Source organism: Periplaneta americana, chromosome 7 (genome assembly GCF_040183065.1).
Source record: "Periplaneta americana isolate PAMFEO1 chromosome 7, P.americana_PAMFEO1_priV1, whole genome shotgun sequence".
Classification (NCBI taxonomy): domain Eukaryota; kingdom Metazoa; phylum Arthropoda; class Insecta; order Blattodea; family Blattidae; genus Periplaneta; species Periplaneta americana.
In genome coordinates, this window is record NC_091123.1 from 65,563,501 (window position 1) to 65,584,686 (window position 21,186).

Below are 21,186 nucleotides of genomic sequence, written 5' to 3' on the forward strand. Positions count from 1 at the left end.
GTGCCTATTGGCAAATTTCACAGTCTTGTCAACTTCCAAGCGCTTGTGTGAAGAAGGAGAATGCACTACGACAAGAACAGGCACAGGTACAAGACATGATTATTGATATTGTAGACGAAAATCCACGGTTAAGTACATGGAGGATTGCTGCACAGCTCGATGTAAATCATATGAAGGTATGGAGAACACTACATAAGGAATTTTTGTATCCGGATCTTGAGCCATAAGATTTGGCTCCTCGCTTGAATTTATGTAACTGGTTAACGATTGAACCTCAATAGGTTGCAAAGATTTTGTTCACTGATGAGGCTACATTCACCAGAAATGGCACAACTAATTTTCGAAATAGTCATACATGGGCATATGAAAACCCGAATGCAATAAAAGAAAGACATTTTCAACGTCGATTTTGTATTAACGTGTGGTGCGTATGCTAAACGACAGACTTATAGGCCCATTCCTCTTCGATCGCAATGTAACAGGAGAAGTTTATGAATTATTTTTACGAAATGAACTACCAGGTTTGCTGGAAGATGTTCCGTTGGCTGTGAAACATGACATGTAGGTAATCTAACCTACTTCCAACATGATGGTCATCCTGCTCACTTCTCTCTCCGTGTGCGAAACTTTTTGAAGAGCATTTTTTCAATCGCTGGATAGGTCGTGGTGGTCCTCAGGCATGGCCTCCAAGGTCACCTGATTTAACGCCTTTGGATTATTACCTGTGGGGTTCTATGAAAAGAATGGTGTATGCAACAGAAGTTGACACACGTGAACAGTTGCGAAACAGAATCATTGCTGCTTCTGAATTAATAAAGAACAGCCCTCGTACTATTTAATCAGATACAAATGGACTTCTGCGTAGAGCCGAGAACTGTATTGCCGCTCAAGGAGGACATTTCGAGCAGAGATAGAATTAATCACATTTTCCGCAAGAAGTACAGTATTTGGAATCTTAAGGACATTTTTTTTCAACTTTGCACTGCTTCTTTCATACTCACAAGTAGTTGATATTAAAATGTAATATGGTAATAATAAAAATAATGACATAGACATGTCACTTTCGGAAATTGGTGTTACTTCTTTCAGTATTCAGCGATAAAATTAAACTCAAAATATTTAACTTTGGGGTACAAATACTCCAAACCTATAGAACTTTGGATATAGGTATGTTAGGTTTAATCGACGTAGAACGTGTCAGGGAACATGTTCCAGAAATTCTAAACATTAAAGTTGTTACACCCTGTATATAGATGAACAATGGACACCGGTAATAACAAAGGAAATAAGTACAATGCATAACATGAAAATCAAGTGTGTAAAGAAATGCAAGATTATAATAAATTAAAATTACTTATTAAATACAAGAGAAAATAAGTACAGTAGCGTGCAAATTAATCCGAACAACGTAATTACTTATGCAAAAACACTCAAACGGGATAAAAAAAAGGATCTAAGACATACCTCAGTAATCTATGTGGCCTCCCTTGTTCCTAATAACAGCTCTGAGACGATTTGGCATAGATTCCACTAATTTCCCACAAATATTCTTCATTTCTTCATCGCGAAACCATACACCAATGAGGGCAGATATCATCTTCTCCTTTGTAGGACAATCCATTTTTTGCATTCTTCTTTTGCAAATTGACCACAAGTTCTCAATGGAGTTGATGTCGGGTGAGTTGCCTGGCCAGGGGAGTACCTGAATATTCTTCTTGTTGAAGAATTCTGTAGTTTTCGAGACGTATGGCATGGTGCCAGGTCTTGTTGGAACACACCTCTATCATCCGGAAATGATTTTTTGCAGCTGGGGTACTATTCTGGTTTCCAATAAGTGAACATATTTGCCAGAATTCAACATTCCCTTGATAGGTATTAATGCTCCAGGCCCTTCATGTGTAAAACAACCCCAAAACGTTACTTTAGGGGGTATTTGGGTGCTTGTTGGAGATGAGCTGCTGTTCCTTTTTCGGATCCTTTCCGTACGTAAGAAACACGGTGGCCGTGGACCTCGAAATGAGACTCATCGGAAAAAAGTACATTCTTCCAGTCATTCACTGTCCAGTGTTGATGTAATTGTGCCCACATTAAGCGTTTTTTTTTCAACATAACAGGGGTTAGCAGTTGCTTCTTAATAGGCTTACGAGCTCTTCGTCCAGCTTCCAAAAGCCTACGCCGCACTGTTGTGACGTGAATATTCGCCCCAGTGGTAGCCATTAACTCGCGGGTTAAGTCGACAGCAGTTAGTTTAGGATTTAATTTACTTTTCCTGACAATTAAACGATCATCTGCAGGTGAAGTCTTCCTTTCCCGGCCACAGTTTCCTTTTTTCTGGGGTGTGATGGATCCAGTCTCCCTGTATCGTTTTATGATCGAATTAACAGTAGCCAAACCCATGTGACATTCTGCAGCAATTTGCCTCTGTGTCATAGAAGAATGCTCTGCTAATGTTATAATTTTAGACCGTTTTCGTGGAGTTGTATCCATTTGTGAAGACGACAGAATGTACACAGGATTGCAGCATTAAGTCTTCAACACAACTGAAATGCTTATAAGTACAAAACGACAGGCAAAATGTCACATATTATAAAAAAATAATAACGACAGACCTTCAACAATGGAATTACACGTACTACAGATGTCAATTAAAGTGGTATGAGCAGCTGTGAGGCCAACAATGACAGAAAATGTAAAAATATGTCGTGTTCGGATTAATTTGCACGCTACTGTATATACATTCCATTGTAATGTTTATCAAAATGCATACATCTAAAGCAGTAGTTGTTAATGGCTTTTAATTGCTCTAAGCAGATGCATTATTTGAATAATAAATCATTTTTAAGAAGCTATGTTTTGCTCTTGAAGATATCGACTGTAATACATGAATGAATGAATGAATGAATCAATAAACTAATGAATCAATGAATGAATGAGTCAAACAGTGAATCAATGAATCAATGAATCCATGGATGAATGAAATAATGAGTGAATGGATAGATGGATCGATGGATGATTGATTGATTGATTGATTATAATGAGAGAAGAATTATCAATTAAATAGTAGGCCTACACGATGATAATCGCGTCCTTGCAAGGGCTCTTGGAACTTCTGCATGGCTCAGTGTGGTCTGCCTTTGCCGTCCACCCACAAAGAGTGAGAAACAACTCGAATATTCGTTAAACCGAACCTGAGACACTCCGCGAGACGGAAGAGCTTTGCATACTGACTACAGTGCCAGATGTTCAATAGCAATATATAATTTCTATTTTTCGTAATCGATTGTGCACGATTCTAGTTTGTACTCTTATTGGAGAGCACTTCGTGGAAATCCACAGGCGGGCATCCGCAATACATGTTGTTTTTATTATCTTTACGCTTTTTTATTTTTTAACCTACTTTGTCTTACCCCAACTGCTTTCTAATTTTTTCGCTCTTGGTTTTATCTCTTAAAGTTATTCCAAAAAATTGGTCTAAAAAGCGCATATGTGCATTCTATCATTGGTTTCTTCTAGGTCAACACATCTTGGCTCATATAAACTTTGTTCTCAATATCCTGGTAGTACAGTACACATGGTCTACCGCAGATCGACGTGATATGATTCGATTAATTAAGTCAAGAGCCAGTTAATTACTAAACTGTATAATTACTCTTTTGGTAGTCGTTCATAAAACCGCAACACGATAGCAAACAATACAAAATTATCCGTTCAAGTCCGAACACCTTACCTTTCAAATTTCATCAATTGAAGTTCAGTCATGTAAAAGTGAAGCATTTTTTAATTACTTGTCTATGTAACTAATAAAACAAATCAATTAACCAATACATAAAATGGGGAATATGTATGGATTTTATTTTCCATCGAAAGTGGTTCTTTTAATTATAAGTGCAATATAGGAGGAATAAGATATTATCATAACACATATCCTTTATTTCTGCTTCTTGTGTCCTTATTGCTTAGAGAAGAAGACAATGAGCTATAGCTTATAAAAATAGGTCTATTTCGGAGACAAACGATTAACCAAATAATTAGTTCAAAAGCAATGGACTTAAACAAAATACGGATAAAACCACTATCATTTCATTTAAAATGCAGTTAAAACCTAATAGCAATACAATATTAAAATAGTATTTCGACACTGGCATACAAAATTCTGCAAAAGTCTCAGGTAGGCCATATTGTTGTTGGCAGTATTTTGACTGGGTTTCAATTTGCTTCAAATATGGCGGTGTAACAGCCACTCTATAGACTCTTTCTAGTTTCTTGGGGTGCTATTCAAAGACATTTCGCTAGTCCGCGCTACGAGCGTGCTAAACTAGCCCCGGCTATCGACTGGTTACTTGTACGGGAATCATATCATATCATATCATATCATATCATATCATATCATATCATATCATATCATATATCATATCATATATCATATATCATATCGCTAACAATGGTTTATGAATACGAAAAACGTTAGTTCGCTGATCATCCACCGGAAGTCTGCGCTAAGAATGTCTATGAATATGGCCCTTGTGACCATACACGTGTTTAGTGAGTGCGTATAAAAATCAAGCAAAGAGTACTCAAGTGAAGCGGACGAGTTCACACTTTGAGGGAAGGTTGGAAGCCTTGGGAGCACGCTGTTACAGTGGCAGGTTCGAGAAACAGTACAATCGGTCCTGACTGTGTAATAATGATCCAGTGTATTCCTACTGGAAAATATGTACGCAAAGAAATCTCATGCCTGATGGTTTGTGCCAACGAGTAGAAATATATCGCTACCATCACCTGTACTTGGGACAAGTTTTGCATTTCACCATGCATTTGTGACTTTCTTGAGTAACTTGAACAATCCTATGCAACAATTCAGCATAACTCTTCGATCATAATTGTTTACAACATTACAGGTGAGGAAGTTTTATAATAGTTTCACATTATAACAATAGAGAAATTTAATTGTTCACGAAAAACTCATTTGTTACGTGATATCCTAAGTTGTGATACGCGAAAGCGTGCCGTCGTGCTAATAAAATACCCTTCACCAGAGTCTCGCCTCGTGAACATTACCTAATTTCAGATTGAAAAATTTCGCGAGTATGGTAATAGAGCACATGCCCACTGCGAGACGAAAATACTACGGAAAAGGTAGAAATCTGTAATAATTTACAGTAACGAAAGTTTCCTTATATTTATTTCCTCAAAAAGTTTGAAAAAATCTATGTGTTTCATTCCTGTCACTTCTTACTTGAACAGAATCGCTTCAGGGAAAAGATAATTTCGTTCCTGAGTAGAAGCATATTATGTAAGTATAGAAGCGAGTCTCGACCGATTGTTTGCCTAGGTGAATTATACAAAGGACCTACATCAGAAGTACTTTATAACCGTAGACAAACGAAGTATCGGTCTAAGAGGATAAAATTACAAAATATTACTTACTCGACCGTATTAACTTTCAGTCCGCTGAGGGGAAGCAAAGCGTACCCAGTCTGCTCTCTTCCACCAGTTGCAGAAGCGATAATTAATGAGGGAAAGTGACCGTACAGTCCTTCAAAAATTCAGATACTCTACCAACAATAGACAGCAATCCATAATTACCATTAGAAATATAAAGCTCGACAATTAATATAAAAAGTAGTAGAAAAACAGAATAGGCCTATTTGCTTCCACCCTACCGGGCGGAGGGTGCATGCTTGTCTGAAGACAACATTACATGTCGTCAAGACAGGAATCTGTGGTACTTGTACGTTTTTTTCCCTCCAGATTTAATATTTTAGAAATCGTGGATTCAATTCTTCCAGTAGCAGCAGCACGTTATGTATTATCGGCCCGCTCTCATGGTTAACATTCGGCAGGTCTTTGAGCGGTCTCGTGCATAACATTCGGCTTAATTGCATTATTGTTTTCAATTTCTTATGTCGCCGCTCCAATCACCCGTCTCAATTTCAATATTGCAACCAATAAGCTGCTTCCATTATTAAATGACACCTACTTGTCTAATCCACGTGGATTAAAACCAAGGTAGCAATGTCTTGTGCTGAGGACGAACATTAAGGTATGTGATTAAAAATTATTATTAAAGAGTTATTATTAAGAGTTAAGAATGTCAACGTACTCGTATATGAAATAATAATAATAATAATAATAATAATAATAATAATAATAGCCATTTAACAATATAACAAACTAGTGCTTATTCTTATCGAGGAAGTAGACGTGACAACGTGACGCTTAGAGTGAAACCTACAGAGCAACAATCGGTCGGCAAAATTGTTTTAAAAGCACACCGCACGTTATTGTATGATGCCGACATGTTAAGCATGAGAGCGCGGCGATATAGCAAGGGATATTAGATTTACGAAAACATTCTGTAAGGCTACTAAATAAATAGGCCTATACCTGAAAATTTCACTTTTCTATACGGAAAGTTGAGATATACGGTATATTAGATTTACGAAAACATTCTGTAAGGCTACTAAACAAATAGGCCTATACCTGAAAATTTCACTTTTCTATACGAAAAGTTGAGAAAATATTTCTTGTGAATAAAAAAATCAAACTTGTGAAAAATGAGCATTGAAATTAAAACTTACATTCTTATAATGCACTTATACTTCTCAGACAAATCTATAAATTAACATGGATACAGTTTTAATAAGTTCTCTTCCCTTTATCTATTGAATCAGTGCTGGCCATCCCTAAATACAGCTCGACCAAGGGGCATATACCACCTCTTTCGTCTGTCTCTTTCCTTTCCGCTGTAAAGCGCTCAGGCTCTCCTGGGCTCTAAAGCGCGCGCTTGCTCCTGTGGGCATCAATTGACATGCCTGCCCTACACTCTACTCTCAAGCAAGCCGCCATTCTTCCCTGAACAGTCGAGCTGTAGTTACACAAGTTATTATGTACACAGTATTCAACGCCTTGTACACAAACAGCATAGCAAATAGTATATCTGTAAATCCCCTAAGACATAAACAAACCATTGAAGGCATCTCTTCGCAGAAATAGAGACCAATATGCGTTTAGGTACACAAGGTGCAGATGTAAGGAATAGCTAAGAGCGACCATTCCTGTCTTCCTGTGTGATCTTATCACGGCATTCTTCCTTTCATTTGTAATTAGCATTCTCTTTCTTCATTTATTGTGTGCAGAACATCACGTGTGACTTTGTCCGTCCAGAGAATTTCAAGCGAGCAGCGCATATTATGAAAGCCTCAAGTTTGACCATTGTATGCTTCTTCATGGTATAAGCATCTACGACAGGTTGTGCTATCACAAGACGAATTCTAAGATATAAGCCGAAATTTGTTTGTGTGTTCTTTATACAGGGACATCATTTTATTTTTACTAACATTTTTAATATTAACCTGGCTATACCTTTGGATTAATGGTTCAGAGCCGGAAACACCGTTTGCTATCCCCTTCCACGATTGAAGTTCGATGATTCTGGCGTAAAATACAAACAAATCACTTCACTAAGTATAGGAGGGAGGAAAAGTAGTTCTTCCAGTTACGTAAACTAGGAGATATCGTAATTTTGAGTTTGATAATTTTCATTAGGTTTTCGTTTAATCAAAATACAGTACAGTATTAACGATAAGTGTTTTTACTCACAACTGAGTTATCCATGCGAACGTATTCATTATGCAGTGTATATTATACTGTCTACAGCACATTAGCGTACAATATCGAGAATGAAGTTAAATTGAAAAATAATTATAATATGGATATTAAAACACAATTTTGAAAATGGTGGCCGTTCATTTAGATACAGGCTTCAGTTCTTTTGTGCATATTATCGCACTATAGACTATTGCATCTAATTCCAATTACCAGTTTCGTCCTTTGTACTAGTAGCTCATGTTGAAATAATTCTATACCTATTATATAAAAGAGTAGGCCTACTTTACGTACTGTAAATTCAGTCTTCACCTCAGTCCGACCCGCACAAATAACCTTACTCAGACATGCTATCTACTGTCCGTCCAAGTGGTTATGTGGCAAGATCGTAGAAAGCGGGGAAATCACGTGACAGTTAATTACTTTTATTTAAGTTATTTTAAACAGTTGCGGGTGAGGGAAATCGGGATGCGACGTAGACAAACGGACACAGTACCTGTGCGAAAATATGATTCAATATTGAAAGCTCTTTCGTCACTGGAAAACGCGAACATATTTCTGGAACGTACTAACTTAATACTGTTTGTGTTTACTACGATCTTAAGGCGACTTTGACTGTATACGCTTGGTTCTGTGAGAACAGTTGGAAGTTTACTAGTAGAGGGAGTGGGAGTGAAGTACATTCAAAAAGTCAGGTACAATAAAAATTGAAGTAAAAATAAAATGATGTCCCTGTACTTTTTAATCATAGGAAGTATGAAAAGAAATTATTGTGTGTCTAGTTACAACGTTCACGCCTAAAACAAGAAGGTCAATTCATAATTAATTTCTACCATCTCTCATTAGAGACGGTAGGTAACACATGGAGAAAAAGCTACAAACACACAATGTCAATTCTGTAGTGCTCGCGAAAAGTGGCACAAGTCAAAAATGTTAATTTTACAGGAGCATGGAAAAACTGTCTTCACACTGGTTTATGTCGATTTGATTTTCTACTGTATGAATTATTGTAATGGGAGAAATACTTATGTCTCTTTTCCCAAAGCGAGCAGATGTTCCGTAAGTTGTCAATAAATTGATAAAACATGTTTGTGGAAACTGACTTATGCCACTTTTCCCAAGCACTGCAGAATTAATCCGTAGCTATTATTTCTCTCGCGGTATATGGCATTAAAATCATTCAGACTTTTCTGATGATACTATTATTCCTTGTTTAACTGCAAATGAGCATGTACGCTACTCAGGTGTAAATTTTTCTGACGTTTTATGTATTCGCTTCCCTGATCGTTTCATATGTAAATCTTTTTACCTTTTAGGTGTTTTTTCTAAATTATATATAATAACGCTTTGTCAAATCTGGCAACTTTTACATAAAGGAAGCTTAATTAATTAATTAATTAATTAATTAATTAGTTACTAACCCTTCAATTGACAATGTATCCTATAGGATACAGCAGGTTAATAGGCTCTATGCTACAATTTTAATAGAACAATACAAAAAAATTGGTAGGAAAATTAAATTTCACAATACTATAATACTGTACAACATATAAAATATGGACATTGCAATAGTTGTTTTCTTTACAGTCCGACACGGTTTAATAAACTAGTGTGAGAAATGAAGTTTTGCCAATTTCAGGGTTAACAGAATTATTTCCTACTAAAAACTACTGTTGAAAAACTTAAAGCAAATACCTCACTATAATAATACCGGACAGCTAGCAGTTCTGCGCGCGAACGACGCTGGTGCTGCTACCTAGGCGGCCGGTGTGGAGATACTCGCGAAACAAGCTGTAATCAACTGCATTGTATATTGTTGCTGGGCTAGTTAATAGTTTTATTAATTAGTGCTGTGTATATGTGTTGTTTATAATTGCTACAATTACAGCATTACAAATTGCTCCAAATCGTACTTTCGATTTCCGAGAGTTCATAAAACGTGAGTCAACAAAATTCTTTATTAGGCCTAATGCCTTTGTCTCTGTGTAGATAGGACAATAAAAAATTATCTTTTTTATTTAGGCCTAATAAATGAATAGAAGTTAAAATATATTGGACATTTTAAGGTTTTAGCAAATTAAGTTTAATTGTTGTCCACATGCCTTTACTAATTTATTATTACAAGCATCAGATTACTACTATTTTTATTTTTGCAGTTGTCAGCAATGGGCATGTAAATCGTTATTGTACATTCATTCTTAATGTCAATTAATTTTGTCTCACTAAAGCAAATAAAAAATACGCAACAATTAATTACGGAAAATAATATGAAGCATGCAATATTTCTCATAATATGCAGCTTTGATATAAAATAAGGTAGTATTCAACATTTCTTAAGTGTCTCGTATATTATTCCACATTAGTACTTCACGTTTTAAAGAATAGTCTGATTTCCGCTATGTTAATATTTCTATTTGTGGACGTAATTCCACGCCGCTCTGCTAGATGTCAAGTCCGCGATATTTCGCACTCACGTCAATGCTGCTAGTATACAGCTGTCCGGTATTATTATAGTAAGGTATTCGCTTAAAGTTGTTTACATGAAGTGGTTTCTAAAATTAACTTGTTTCTACTCGTTATGGAAGTGGAGGAAAAATTGATTACATTTCTGTAAAGAGTGTACTTTCCTGTATTTTTATTCTATAATTTAATTTCATAATTCATTTTTGCTTCTCAACACAAACAGTGTCAAATATATGTGGAATCCTCCGAGATCTGCCTTCACAAATTAAAAGGCGTGGATCCTTTCCATCCGCCGTCACATAACAGCAAGAGCCATTAAGATTACAGATACCTGTGTAAGGAATTATTTCTATACGCACGTGTGAATGTCCATAATGGATTATTATTTTACAACTTTCTCTCGAACTCCATTTCACGGTATTGTTGATTACGTATTAATAAAGTGATGTATTTATAATTTTATTATGAACATTAATAGCTTTTAATATTACTATTGATTTTAAAACCAACTTCCGTAACTAAGAAAAGTAAACTGGAAACCATTACAATATACGTATTGCTATTTTATTGAGCCGTAGTCGTTCATTCGGTACAGCAACAAACTGCGAACTGGAAGATCCAGAGTTCATGCCCGGGATTTTTTTTTCGTCATCTAACTTCCAGTATGGCTCTGGATGCACTCAGCCTCCAGTCAAATAGAGTACCGGGCTTTCCGGGATAAAAGGAGACTGAAGCGGTGTGCTAACTACATCTAATTCACGTGCCGAGGTCAAGAAAGCAAGTATTCTACAACTCCATGCCCCCATACTATGTGTGACGTCATGAAATACCTTTCATTTTTAATGGGAGGTACTCTTTTCAAATTTGCATAAATTAAGTCCAAGGTCCTGCATTTGGTTCTAACATATTTCAGCATGCTATTCTCAAATGATTATGATGTTTAGAAATATCAAAATAACACAGGATATGAAATTTATTGGTATACCATTACTTTTTGTTTAAGTGACACATTTCAAATCATCCCTCGGGTATCTTACGTCATGTTGCAATCTTACTTGGAAATTTTTCAGCGATTTGTTTTTTTCAGTTCAGCGATATTTTAATTAGATGAATCATCATGTCAACCGGCGGTCGGTAAACACGACTGGATTTTCAAAGTGGAGACAAGCACAGTTCTTCAGAGTATGCTGAACGTATGATATGAAATAACTACAGCTCGTGAGCAATCAGCCTGAAACCTGTGCCTCATCAAATATCCTATAATGATAACTGGAGACGAGAATTTCATGCACTATAAAATCTCAAAATATTGATGCATTCATGCACTATCAAACTGTGAAACATGCACGATCAAGCGAAAAATAGATTAAAATATCCACTTTCATTTTTGTTCTAAGTGTCTTATTTCACTTCACATTCTTTAGCGCAGTTAACATCTAACAACATTTCTAAATTGGTTTCTGTGAGATTCCTGTGCTTGTCAGGCAATATGTTTTTGTAGACAGAGAATGACCTGTCTACATTGCAAGAAGCTATGGGTGCAAACTTAAATGAATATATTTGTGACAGTGTCAGGTCAAATTCTTCATTCAAGTTTTCGCCACAAATAACCTTCATCACTGAACAAAAGAATCAGTAGTCCGGTTTCGCGTTTATGACTCTGTCCAGTTTATTTTAAAGAAGTTTTGTAATGTTTTGCAAAGAACAACTGTCATAGAAAATATTCGGAAAAAAGAATAGCAGTGCTTAGGTACCTATTTACTGCAACAATTGCAGAATACGACATCCCCATATGATCTAATAAAATCCTTTCTTTTAATCATTGTACATACTGGAAAGATAGTTTAGCGAATGGTTCCAATTTTAGAAGAATCTAAATTGCTACTACTTAGTACTAGAAAAGGGAGGGGGAGAGAGAGAGAGAGAGAGAGAGAGAGAGAGAGTATTTACAACCTCCCTGAAAGAGGGTGCTTTGACCTAAATTATTTGTCGGCAGTTTCCTTGAACCCTTTATATTTCCTTTCTATTATTCTCAAAATATCCAACGTAATAAATCAATTTTATGACACTCAGTCTATAGAGGGTTATCGGTAAAGTGTTGAAAAAGTGAACTTCCGTCCAGTAAAATATCTTATTGTGAAAATCTTAACATTTTATTTCATTTTTCTGTTATTTAGTTTTTTTTTTCTTTTTCTTCGTCAAACCTGATTCCTGAAGCTAAAGTAAGGGACATAAAATCGAGAAACTGAGGTGTCCACCCAAAATCATTAAAACATGCATTTAAACTGAATATAATGTATATTATATGTATGATTAAGCTAAAAATATGCATTATGCACGTTTTTATCCCAAAAAAAGGCCAAAACATGCTAATATGCACGGAAAAAGTGCACATATTTGGAACCGGAAAGTAACTAAACGGATAATTACTAAGTTAGAACCTAGATCATATATGTAACAGATAGGTCGGCCTTATAGGCTTTGACGTTAACAACTTTTGTCAGGTTTACTACGCTGCCATCTAGTTGTTACATAAGGAGTCACGTCATAATTCCCATTTGAATTGCATTAGCGACTGTACTGTCATCTCGTGTTCTTTTACGGCGGACAGGTGGCGATCCTGGCGGCTGTTCTCTTCAAAGTGCTACCGATTTTAACATAGCGATGAGTTATCTAGGGTTTGAGCTATGTCCTATGTTCCTATAAAACATACATTTGCATGGAATTCTCGTCTCTAGTGATAACAAATCTAAGCGCTTGGATTTTCGTCAATTGCACTCATTCTGTTTATCTCTCTTTAAGCGAGAACTTGTTTCTCGGGAAGGTAACATACACGAGCTGTCTATATGTGACGTTTCATAACATTATCATTATCATTATCATCATCATTATCATTATCATTATCATTATCATTATCATTATCATTATCATTATCATTATCATTATCATTATTATTATTATTATTATTATTATTATTAGAGACAGTATTCTGTCTCAGGGCGTACGGAGATAAGGTTAGCTTTTCATAGACTATATTGCCGTGACGTCTTATTTGGCGAGTGGCACAGGTACTATAAAGGAACAATTACATCTTGTTTGTGATGGATTGACGTTCTATTCATGATTCCAAACTAGACATCGAAGACTATTGAAAATGCATTCTAGTGATAAAGTTTGATACCACGATGTCCTTTCCTACAATGAATAACGGAATGAAAATCGAACTGAATGATATTGATGCCTAACACGGAAAAACCTGAGACGTCCGAGAAAGACCCAAATCTGCGACCATGTCTGCAAGAAGTGTCACTTTGAACTTTTCAATGAAAAGTCTTAGGCCTAAGCAGGACTCGAACGCCGATCGCCTGCTTGACAGGCCAAATATCTAGATCATTCAGTTACCGCAGGGATCTCAAACTTATATTTACGTAATGGAGATATAAGAGGTCACAGAAAATCTGGTATCGATAATAGTTCTGTTGTTGATAAATATTTTTCTTATGTGAAGAGATGAAAAAAATGCCTACACAAACTGACGTCACGAGGACATGAAGTGCTTTTCGCATATTTGATGTAATCAATGAAAGCTCGTGAAATGAAAGTGACGGGTAAATCACGTTATTCAAAACTGGTTGAAATTACAAGGCCATACAATTACATGAAACTGCACTTTCAGTTTTCCATTTCATAGTAATGGGTTCATTTCACTACCAAGTTGAGTAATTACAGAACACGGCCAACATCTTATTTCCATATTTCTTCAAGTCAAAGATGAGACGAGGTACCTCAGTTGGTAGAGTAACTGTCTACGAACTGAAATGTTTTGTGTGCAATCCAGGAAAATAACGGGATTTTTCTCGCTGGTAAAGTTTTCAGCCTTCTGTTAAATTGAGTAAGGGAAGTTAAAGGCGGTCGAAGCGTAGTGCTGACCACACCACATAAAGTCACGAAAACATAAAGCTCTATCTCCCTTCAGCGCCTTATGGCACGTGAAGAAGATATCACGAAGGGGAGGGGAGGAGAAGAGAGGAGAGGAGAGGAGAGGAGAGGAGAGGACGTCACAGTTAAACGTCACTGAAGGCTTCGGCCTTGTGGACGGGGGAACGAACTCTTTCCCCATGTTTCTATCCCTCTCTTCCTTAGTTCTGCAACCCTGATCTACGGTTTTCAAAATTGAATCTCTGATTGCAAAAACTGTAAGTCTCAAAATACATATTTCGTGGAAACTTGAAAAAACATTATATGAGTTAATAGATTGTTATTACACAGATATAAACTTAACTTATTGTAGAATGCCTTGTTCTTGATAGTATTCCAACAGTTGAGATTCAAAATTGAATTACATATGTGTTAAAAATATTTTATGACGTAGACTTAGGTTGTTTTTGTAATCATTTCAAAGAAACTGTTTTTTTTATTTAGTAGGTTATTTTACGACGCTTTATCAACAAGGTAATTTGCCCCGACCGGGAATCGAACCCGGTTCAAAGAAATTGGTATTTGATAAATAAATTGACTTCAGATTCTTTAAATTTTAAACAAACTTTTATTAAATCGTCAAGAATGTGAACGTTACCACTTTAGTAAATGCACTAAGAGTAAAATATTTCTGCTAGACTATAGCAAAAACTAATGCACATTTGTTCGCTTTTCTTCTGTTATTATTAAATCGTCAGAAACAAGTTGGTGAGCATTTTCATAGTACTAACTAAACTTTGTATACTGTAATATTTTTGCACGTTTGTTTTTTTTTTATGTCAGGCTATTTATCTTAGTAGCAAACTGAATATTCACACATTATTATTTTACTGTTCCAAACCCTTAAGGTAAGGCCTATATATAATACAACACTGACATTATATTTATTATAAATATTATCTATGTCCCACCACATTTTGTCTCCGAAACAAAGTTTTTTCTACATTGAGAAGAATGTTTTAATTTTTTTTAATACACACCAGTGAGCTCCTCCATTGTGAACATACATGCAGCATAAAGTCGGCGAAGAGGTTTTCTCCAGTACAGCCAACTGCTGCCTGTTGCAAAAACAGCTGGAATTCTGCACTTCGGGGGATGTTTTTACACTCAGCGTAATATTGGCGACTTGTGCTTCACAGTACTTAATTATCATTTCGGTTATTTTTCTTCTCATACTGATGTCTCTACGTACGAGGCAGCCATTACAATGCTCAACCCATTTTCAACAAAAATGTGACTTAGTGTGTTTTTGCAATCAGCGATTCATATATCTTTCAGGCAGTGCGTTGATCTCGCCTCGGTGTCGATCCCTGTACTTATTTTAAAGAACTCTCATGTCATAAAATGCAATAAAATACAATAAACAATCACGATAATTCTATGAACACATGTACTAGTCAAGCTTTTTTTACGAAGTACATGTGTTCATACAGCTGTTTTGATTGTTTATTGTATTTCATTGCATTTTATGAATTTTAAAATCAATGAATACTGTTGAATATTCACCGAATTGTGTATTTTATTGTCAACTCTCATGTTCTTGTTTTAAATTTCTCGTATATATATTTTTTTAATTTTCTCCGCGGATAGAATGGGCCATATATCGAAATATGTCACAATCTGAAAACGCAATTTCAGGACTTTATAACAAGTATTTAAAACATCTAGTTTTAGAATTTCAATACACCTGGTTTGAACAGTCTGGTGAATTGCACATTCTCTTACACCAAGACCGGTTTTTGATTAACTAGTGTGTTGCATCGGTGACAAGCATCATGACAGCTTTTTATGCAACGAGCAAGTTATAGGCTATATTAGTGAGGACCTATGCGTGGGACTGCGCTTTCCTCCGACCTGATGTCATTAGATTTCGTTTTGTGGGGTTATTTTAAAAGATTTTTTTCATAAATGATATAGCCACAATGGGAAAAAAGACACAGAATGGAGGAAGCTTCTGCAACAATTACCCCGAGGCACTTCGTTTGGTCCGCCGGTTTTATGAATGCGATTACTTTTGAACATTTGCTTTGGATGTTACGTGTTCCTTTTAAAATCCAGTTCCACTGCTTGTACATAGAAGAACGATCATTAGAGGATGAATATACAGGGTGATTCACGGGGATTTACCGTCACTTACGGAGCTTATTTCCGAAGACATTCTGAGCAAAAAATGTCATATAAACATTTGTTTTAATCGCAATATTTTCAAAGTTACATTAAATTTAAGTTGTTAGTAAAATACCTTTTTTCTTTAGTTTTACGGGTAAAAAAAATATTACAAATAGAGAATGAACTAATCAGAAGTGTCATTTCTTTAATTGGCTAGTATTCTGAAGCTAAAAGTGTGTTGTTAATTGCTTTGCACAGATTTTATTTTTCAATTTTTAACTAAAAATTACATCATTCTTACACACTTATCACAAAAATTGTAACAAATCATATCACTTTAGGAACTTATTCTTTACATTTTAATTATGCATCCTAATGTACAGTCTTAAAATATTTACAAGAGTGGCGTGATTTGTAACAATTGGTGTGATAAATACGTAATAAAATCTAATTTTGTAATTAAAAAACGAAAAAAAAAATCTGTACGAAGGAATATGGAATTCAAAAACATTTTTATCTTCAGAATATTAGCTAATTAAAGAAATGATACCCCTGAATAGTTTATTCTTTATCTGTAATATTCTTTTGTCCTTAAAATTCAAGAATAATGGTATTTTACAAACAACTTCAAATTAGTGTAATTATGAAAATATTGAGATTAGAACAAATGTTTATACGACTTTTTTGGCTCATAATGTCTTCGGAAATAAGCTCCGCGAAGGACGGTAAATCCTCGTGAATCACCCTGTATATGTATCGGGAGTGTTTTCCTCTTGATTTTTTTTTTTTTTTGCAATTGAAGAGGGTGAGCCCAAAATTCGATCAGCATATTTGACCATTTTTATGATTGATATATCAATATGACTTTTTTTTTTTTAGACTTCTATCATTTTAAGCTCCTTTTCTTCCACAACAACGTCAATCCTTGTCTAAAAGTTTGTGTCAAGGCTGGTCCACAATAAACAGGAACGACAGCCAGAACGAGAACGGAAAGCGAAGAACGTGAACGTTAAGATTTTTTATTCACAATACACCGAGAACCAAACGGCTATGAATATCGATATGTATGTCAACAACGATATGTAAAGTCGGTATTATGCACTCTGATGTTATTTGTATGTATGTACTTGACCAATGGGATTCTCTCATGAGTACAAGCTAGCCAACATAAATACAAGATCACCAACTTCGAAATTTAAGACACGGAATATTTAAGAATTCAATTCACGTGGTAGTCTGGTCACATATACACGTAGCATGTATGGAAAGTGATTTACTGAATTTCTGGGTTAGTTACAAGCAATGAATGGACAAAATATGTCACGGCCTCGTTGCAATAGTTTTTTTTGATGACAACAGAATGAATCTAAACGACATTTCATACAAGTTGAGAGGATGCGAAGGCATTTCTTTCCCCCTCTACTTGCCCCGAGTCCGTCAGTAACAGATCGGTAGCTCTTACCTCTTAAACCTGCAACCCCCGAGTTGTACACACAAGAAAATAAAATATTAAAGAAAGTTTTTTTATTTTAGTGGGTTATTTTACGACGCTTTATCAACATCTTAGGTTATTTAGCGTCTGAATGATATGGAGGTGATAATGCCGGTGAAATGAGTCCGGAGTTCAGCACCAATAGTTACCCAGCATTTGCTCATATTGGGTTGAGAGAAAACTCCGGAAAAAACTTCAGCCCGGTAACTTGCCTCAACCTGGAATCGAACCCGGGCCACCTGGTTTCGCGGCCAGATGTGCTAACCGTTACTCCAGGGGTGTGGACTTAAAGTACATAAGTGGATATAAAAATACAGTGACACATGTTTTGACAATTACATGTTTCAGTATATTTTAGTGTCGCTCTTACAATATTTACAACTAATAATTAATTAAATTAAGGGATGCTAGTTTGTATTATGAAGTCAAGGGGGAGTGACACAGTGCAGATTGTCTCATTGTGTATACTTAGAGTACCAGCTAGTGGTGGAGAAAACATTTGAAGAGTCTACTGCAAGAATGATGGATGTCATTTTGAATACATTTTGCAGGAGAAGCAATTGAAAGTTTGAAATGCTTTGCGCTCAAAGCTTAACTGTGATTTTCCGATCATTACTGGACAATGACTATCAGTGTTAATGCCATATGTACATTCTATATGTCTTATAAGCTATGCATTGGCAGTCTTGGTTCATTTTCGACAAGAAAGTGACATCCATCATTCTTGCAGTGGACTCTTCATTTATCTTCTGCTGTTGGTAGCTTTTTTAATGTGCCGGTTGATATAAACAACAATAAAATGAAATATAAACGTTAAGTATAGATTTAGAAATATAGATTAATGGTAAACGTTTTCAATAATAAGAATTTTCACTATGTTCAAAGTCAATTAGTCGAACGTTAGTAAGATAGACAGTAGCATCTTCCCCTTCACGGATGGTAAAGAGTGTGAGTAGAGGGGAACCTATCAACCAAACTGAAATGGGGATTAGTAGGCTGTGATAGGAAACGAGAATGGCAAAGTTAAAAGTTGTCCGAATCTCCGTTCCCGTTCCCGGGCTCCGGCAAGCTTCTCGTTAATTGTGTATTTTCACATTTAAATATATTTATTTAAAAAATGCATTCTCGTTCTCGTTTTCGTTTCCGTTCCCGGTTTATTGTGAACCAGCCTTTATTGTACATGTCACTTGAAAACACTCAACGTCAAAATCTAACATTTTATTGGATAATCTTGCATCTTTCATTTCATATGAAAGTTTCAGTTATATACTGTACATGATTTTAGATCTATTGATTTCCTCAAATGCTTGTGCTTGTGTTCGCAGGCCATCGAGCTGAGCAAGACGCGGCCGTTCCAGCGCTTCGCCACCAAGCTGCACAACACCCCGTTCCCGGGCTGCGGGCACCTGACCTTCGGATCCGACGCGTACTGGGAGTGCGCGGCACGCACCGTCACCACGACGCTGCAGCACCAGGTGGGCACCTGCAAGATGGGGCCCGACACAGACCCCGACGCCGTCCTCGATCCACAACTGCGAGTTCGCGGCGTCCAGGGCCTGCGCGTCGTGGACGCGTCCATCATGCCGGTCATCCCCGTGTCGCACACCATGGCACCCGTCTACATGATCGGCGAGAAGGCGGCCGACATGATCAAGCTGGCGTGGAGGAACAGCACCTAGCGCGTGCATTACACAACAAGCAACTCTCATCAGTGCGCCAAATTTTTCAGAGGATCCTTTCTTCTCGGTTGCACTTTGAAGAGAACAACCGCCAGGATCGCCACCCGTCCGCCATAAACGAACACGAGATGGCAGTACAGTTGCTAATGCAATTCAAATGGGAGTTATGACGTGACTCCCTATGTACCAACTAGATGGCAGCATAGTAAACCTGACAAAAGTTGTTACCGTCAAAGCCAATAACGCAGAACCATCTGGATATAGTATATGATCTAGGGTTTTACCTCGAAGAACTGGTAGCTTCCCACCAAAGACATTTAAGGGTTAGGTTTGCCATTTATCTGATACCAGAGAGCGAAAAGCTGAGCGAGGACAGTGACATTTAAAGACATGAAACCTGTGGAGTATATTCCATGTACCAGTAATGAAACATGATCAGAGTGAGAATTTTAGGCAAAATGTAGTTTCCCAAAGAAAGAATACCGGTATTCAAAGTCGCAGATACGAAATACTGCGCCTGATCAGAGACCAAGAGTACAGATACACAAGATAACGCGTAATTGAGTGATTTAAATTCATTCTAATTCGTTTGTTGTTAGAACTAATTTCGAAAAAACACTTGAAAATCTATAAGAAAAGTATGTTAAAACTAGTAAAATTAACAACTTTTAACACTGCACTGTGTTTTTATTGGTTATTTTACAACACTTTATCAATTTCTGTGGTTATCTAGCGTCTGAGTGAGATGAAAGTGATAATGCTAGCGAAATGAGTCCAGGGACCATCTCCGAAAGTTATCCAGAATTTGCTTTTAATGGGTTGAAGGAAAACCCCGGAAAAAACCTCAACCAGGTAACTTGTCCCAACCAGGATTTGAAGCCGGATTGCTACTTTCACGGTCAGACGTGCTAACCGCTACTCCACAGTAGTGGACCTGCATTGAATTAACTATAGAAACTTAATAAAGCATTTTAACTTTGCGACCTTAGTGACGTGTTTGATAATGGCGATAAACGATGCCGAAATTAGTCACGAAGGTAAAGTACCTTATTAAGTTTCTCTTAGTTAACACAGTGAAATGTCTTTTTAATTGGTTATTTATTGACGCTGTATCAACTATGATGTCAAAAGTTGTAGGCTAAATTTAACAAGTTTTAACATTATTATTAGTGATATTAACAATCATTGTTAAAGTATGTGAGTTAAGAATGACTTCTATGATGTAAATGACACCGCAAATGTATTCTTATTAAAACATGTGTGAATCTAATTGTTTTTTATGAGTTTCGAAACGCTACAGGTAGCAAAGAAGTGGGTGGATAGGTGGCTAAATGAAAGAAACTCTTTAATTATTATTATTTTTTATAACTAAGGAAATGAACTGACTAGAGACGATTTATTTTACTTTAATTTTTATTCCTCGCCTAACCGTAAATTAAATGTAGAAACTTTTTCAAGTTATGGCTTTATTTTAACAATATGATTTAACAAATGGAGCGTTGGGACGAATAATGGTCTATGTTATAATCTGCTAACTGTGCAGGAGGACCAAAAATGTTACATCGCAATTCCGCTGATAAATTTACTATCGCACGGGCAACATAGACCGTTATTCCATCGACATGTTTCGTACACTAAGCGAAGTATACGACTGTACGTTATTGAAAGTCGTATTACACATCATAGAAGGTTGCAACATTTTTAACTCCACAGAAATGCTAGTGGGGAATACAGACAATAAATAGTTTTATACAATCAGAATATTATGAAACATACAAAATCAACAAAAAGGTTAAATTATGAACAACATGATTGTGACATTTATTCCTAAACGCTATATATTAATATGAATTAACA

General features: G+C 36.3%; 2 protein-coding genes across 3 annotated transcripts in view; one reads left to right on the forward strand and one right to left on the reverse strand.

The window, feature by feature from the left end:
- LOC138703168 (glucose dehydrogenase [FAD, quinone]-like) overlaps positions 1–20,588 on the forward strand; it is a 190,593-nt gene extending 170,005 nt beyond the window's left edge. The window contains exon 3 of the mRNA XM_069830834.1: positions 18,976–20,588. Coding sequence (XP_069686935.1) covers positions 18,976–19,329 — 354 coding nt within the window. The 3' untranslated portion in view covers positions 19,330–20,588. The remainder of the gene's footprint in view (positions 1–18,975) is intronic.
- LOC138703169 (alpha-1A adrenergic receptor-like) overlaps positions 1–21,186 on the reverse strand; it is an 885,279-nt gene that overhangs the window by 303,880 nt on the left and 560,213 nt on the right. The window lies entirely within an intron of this gene.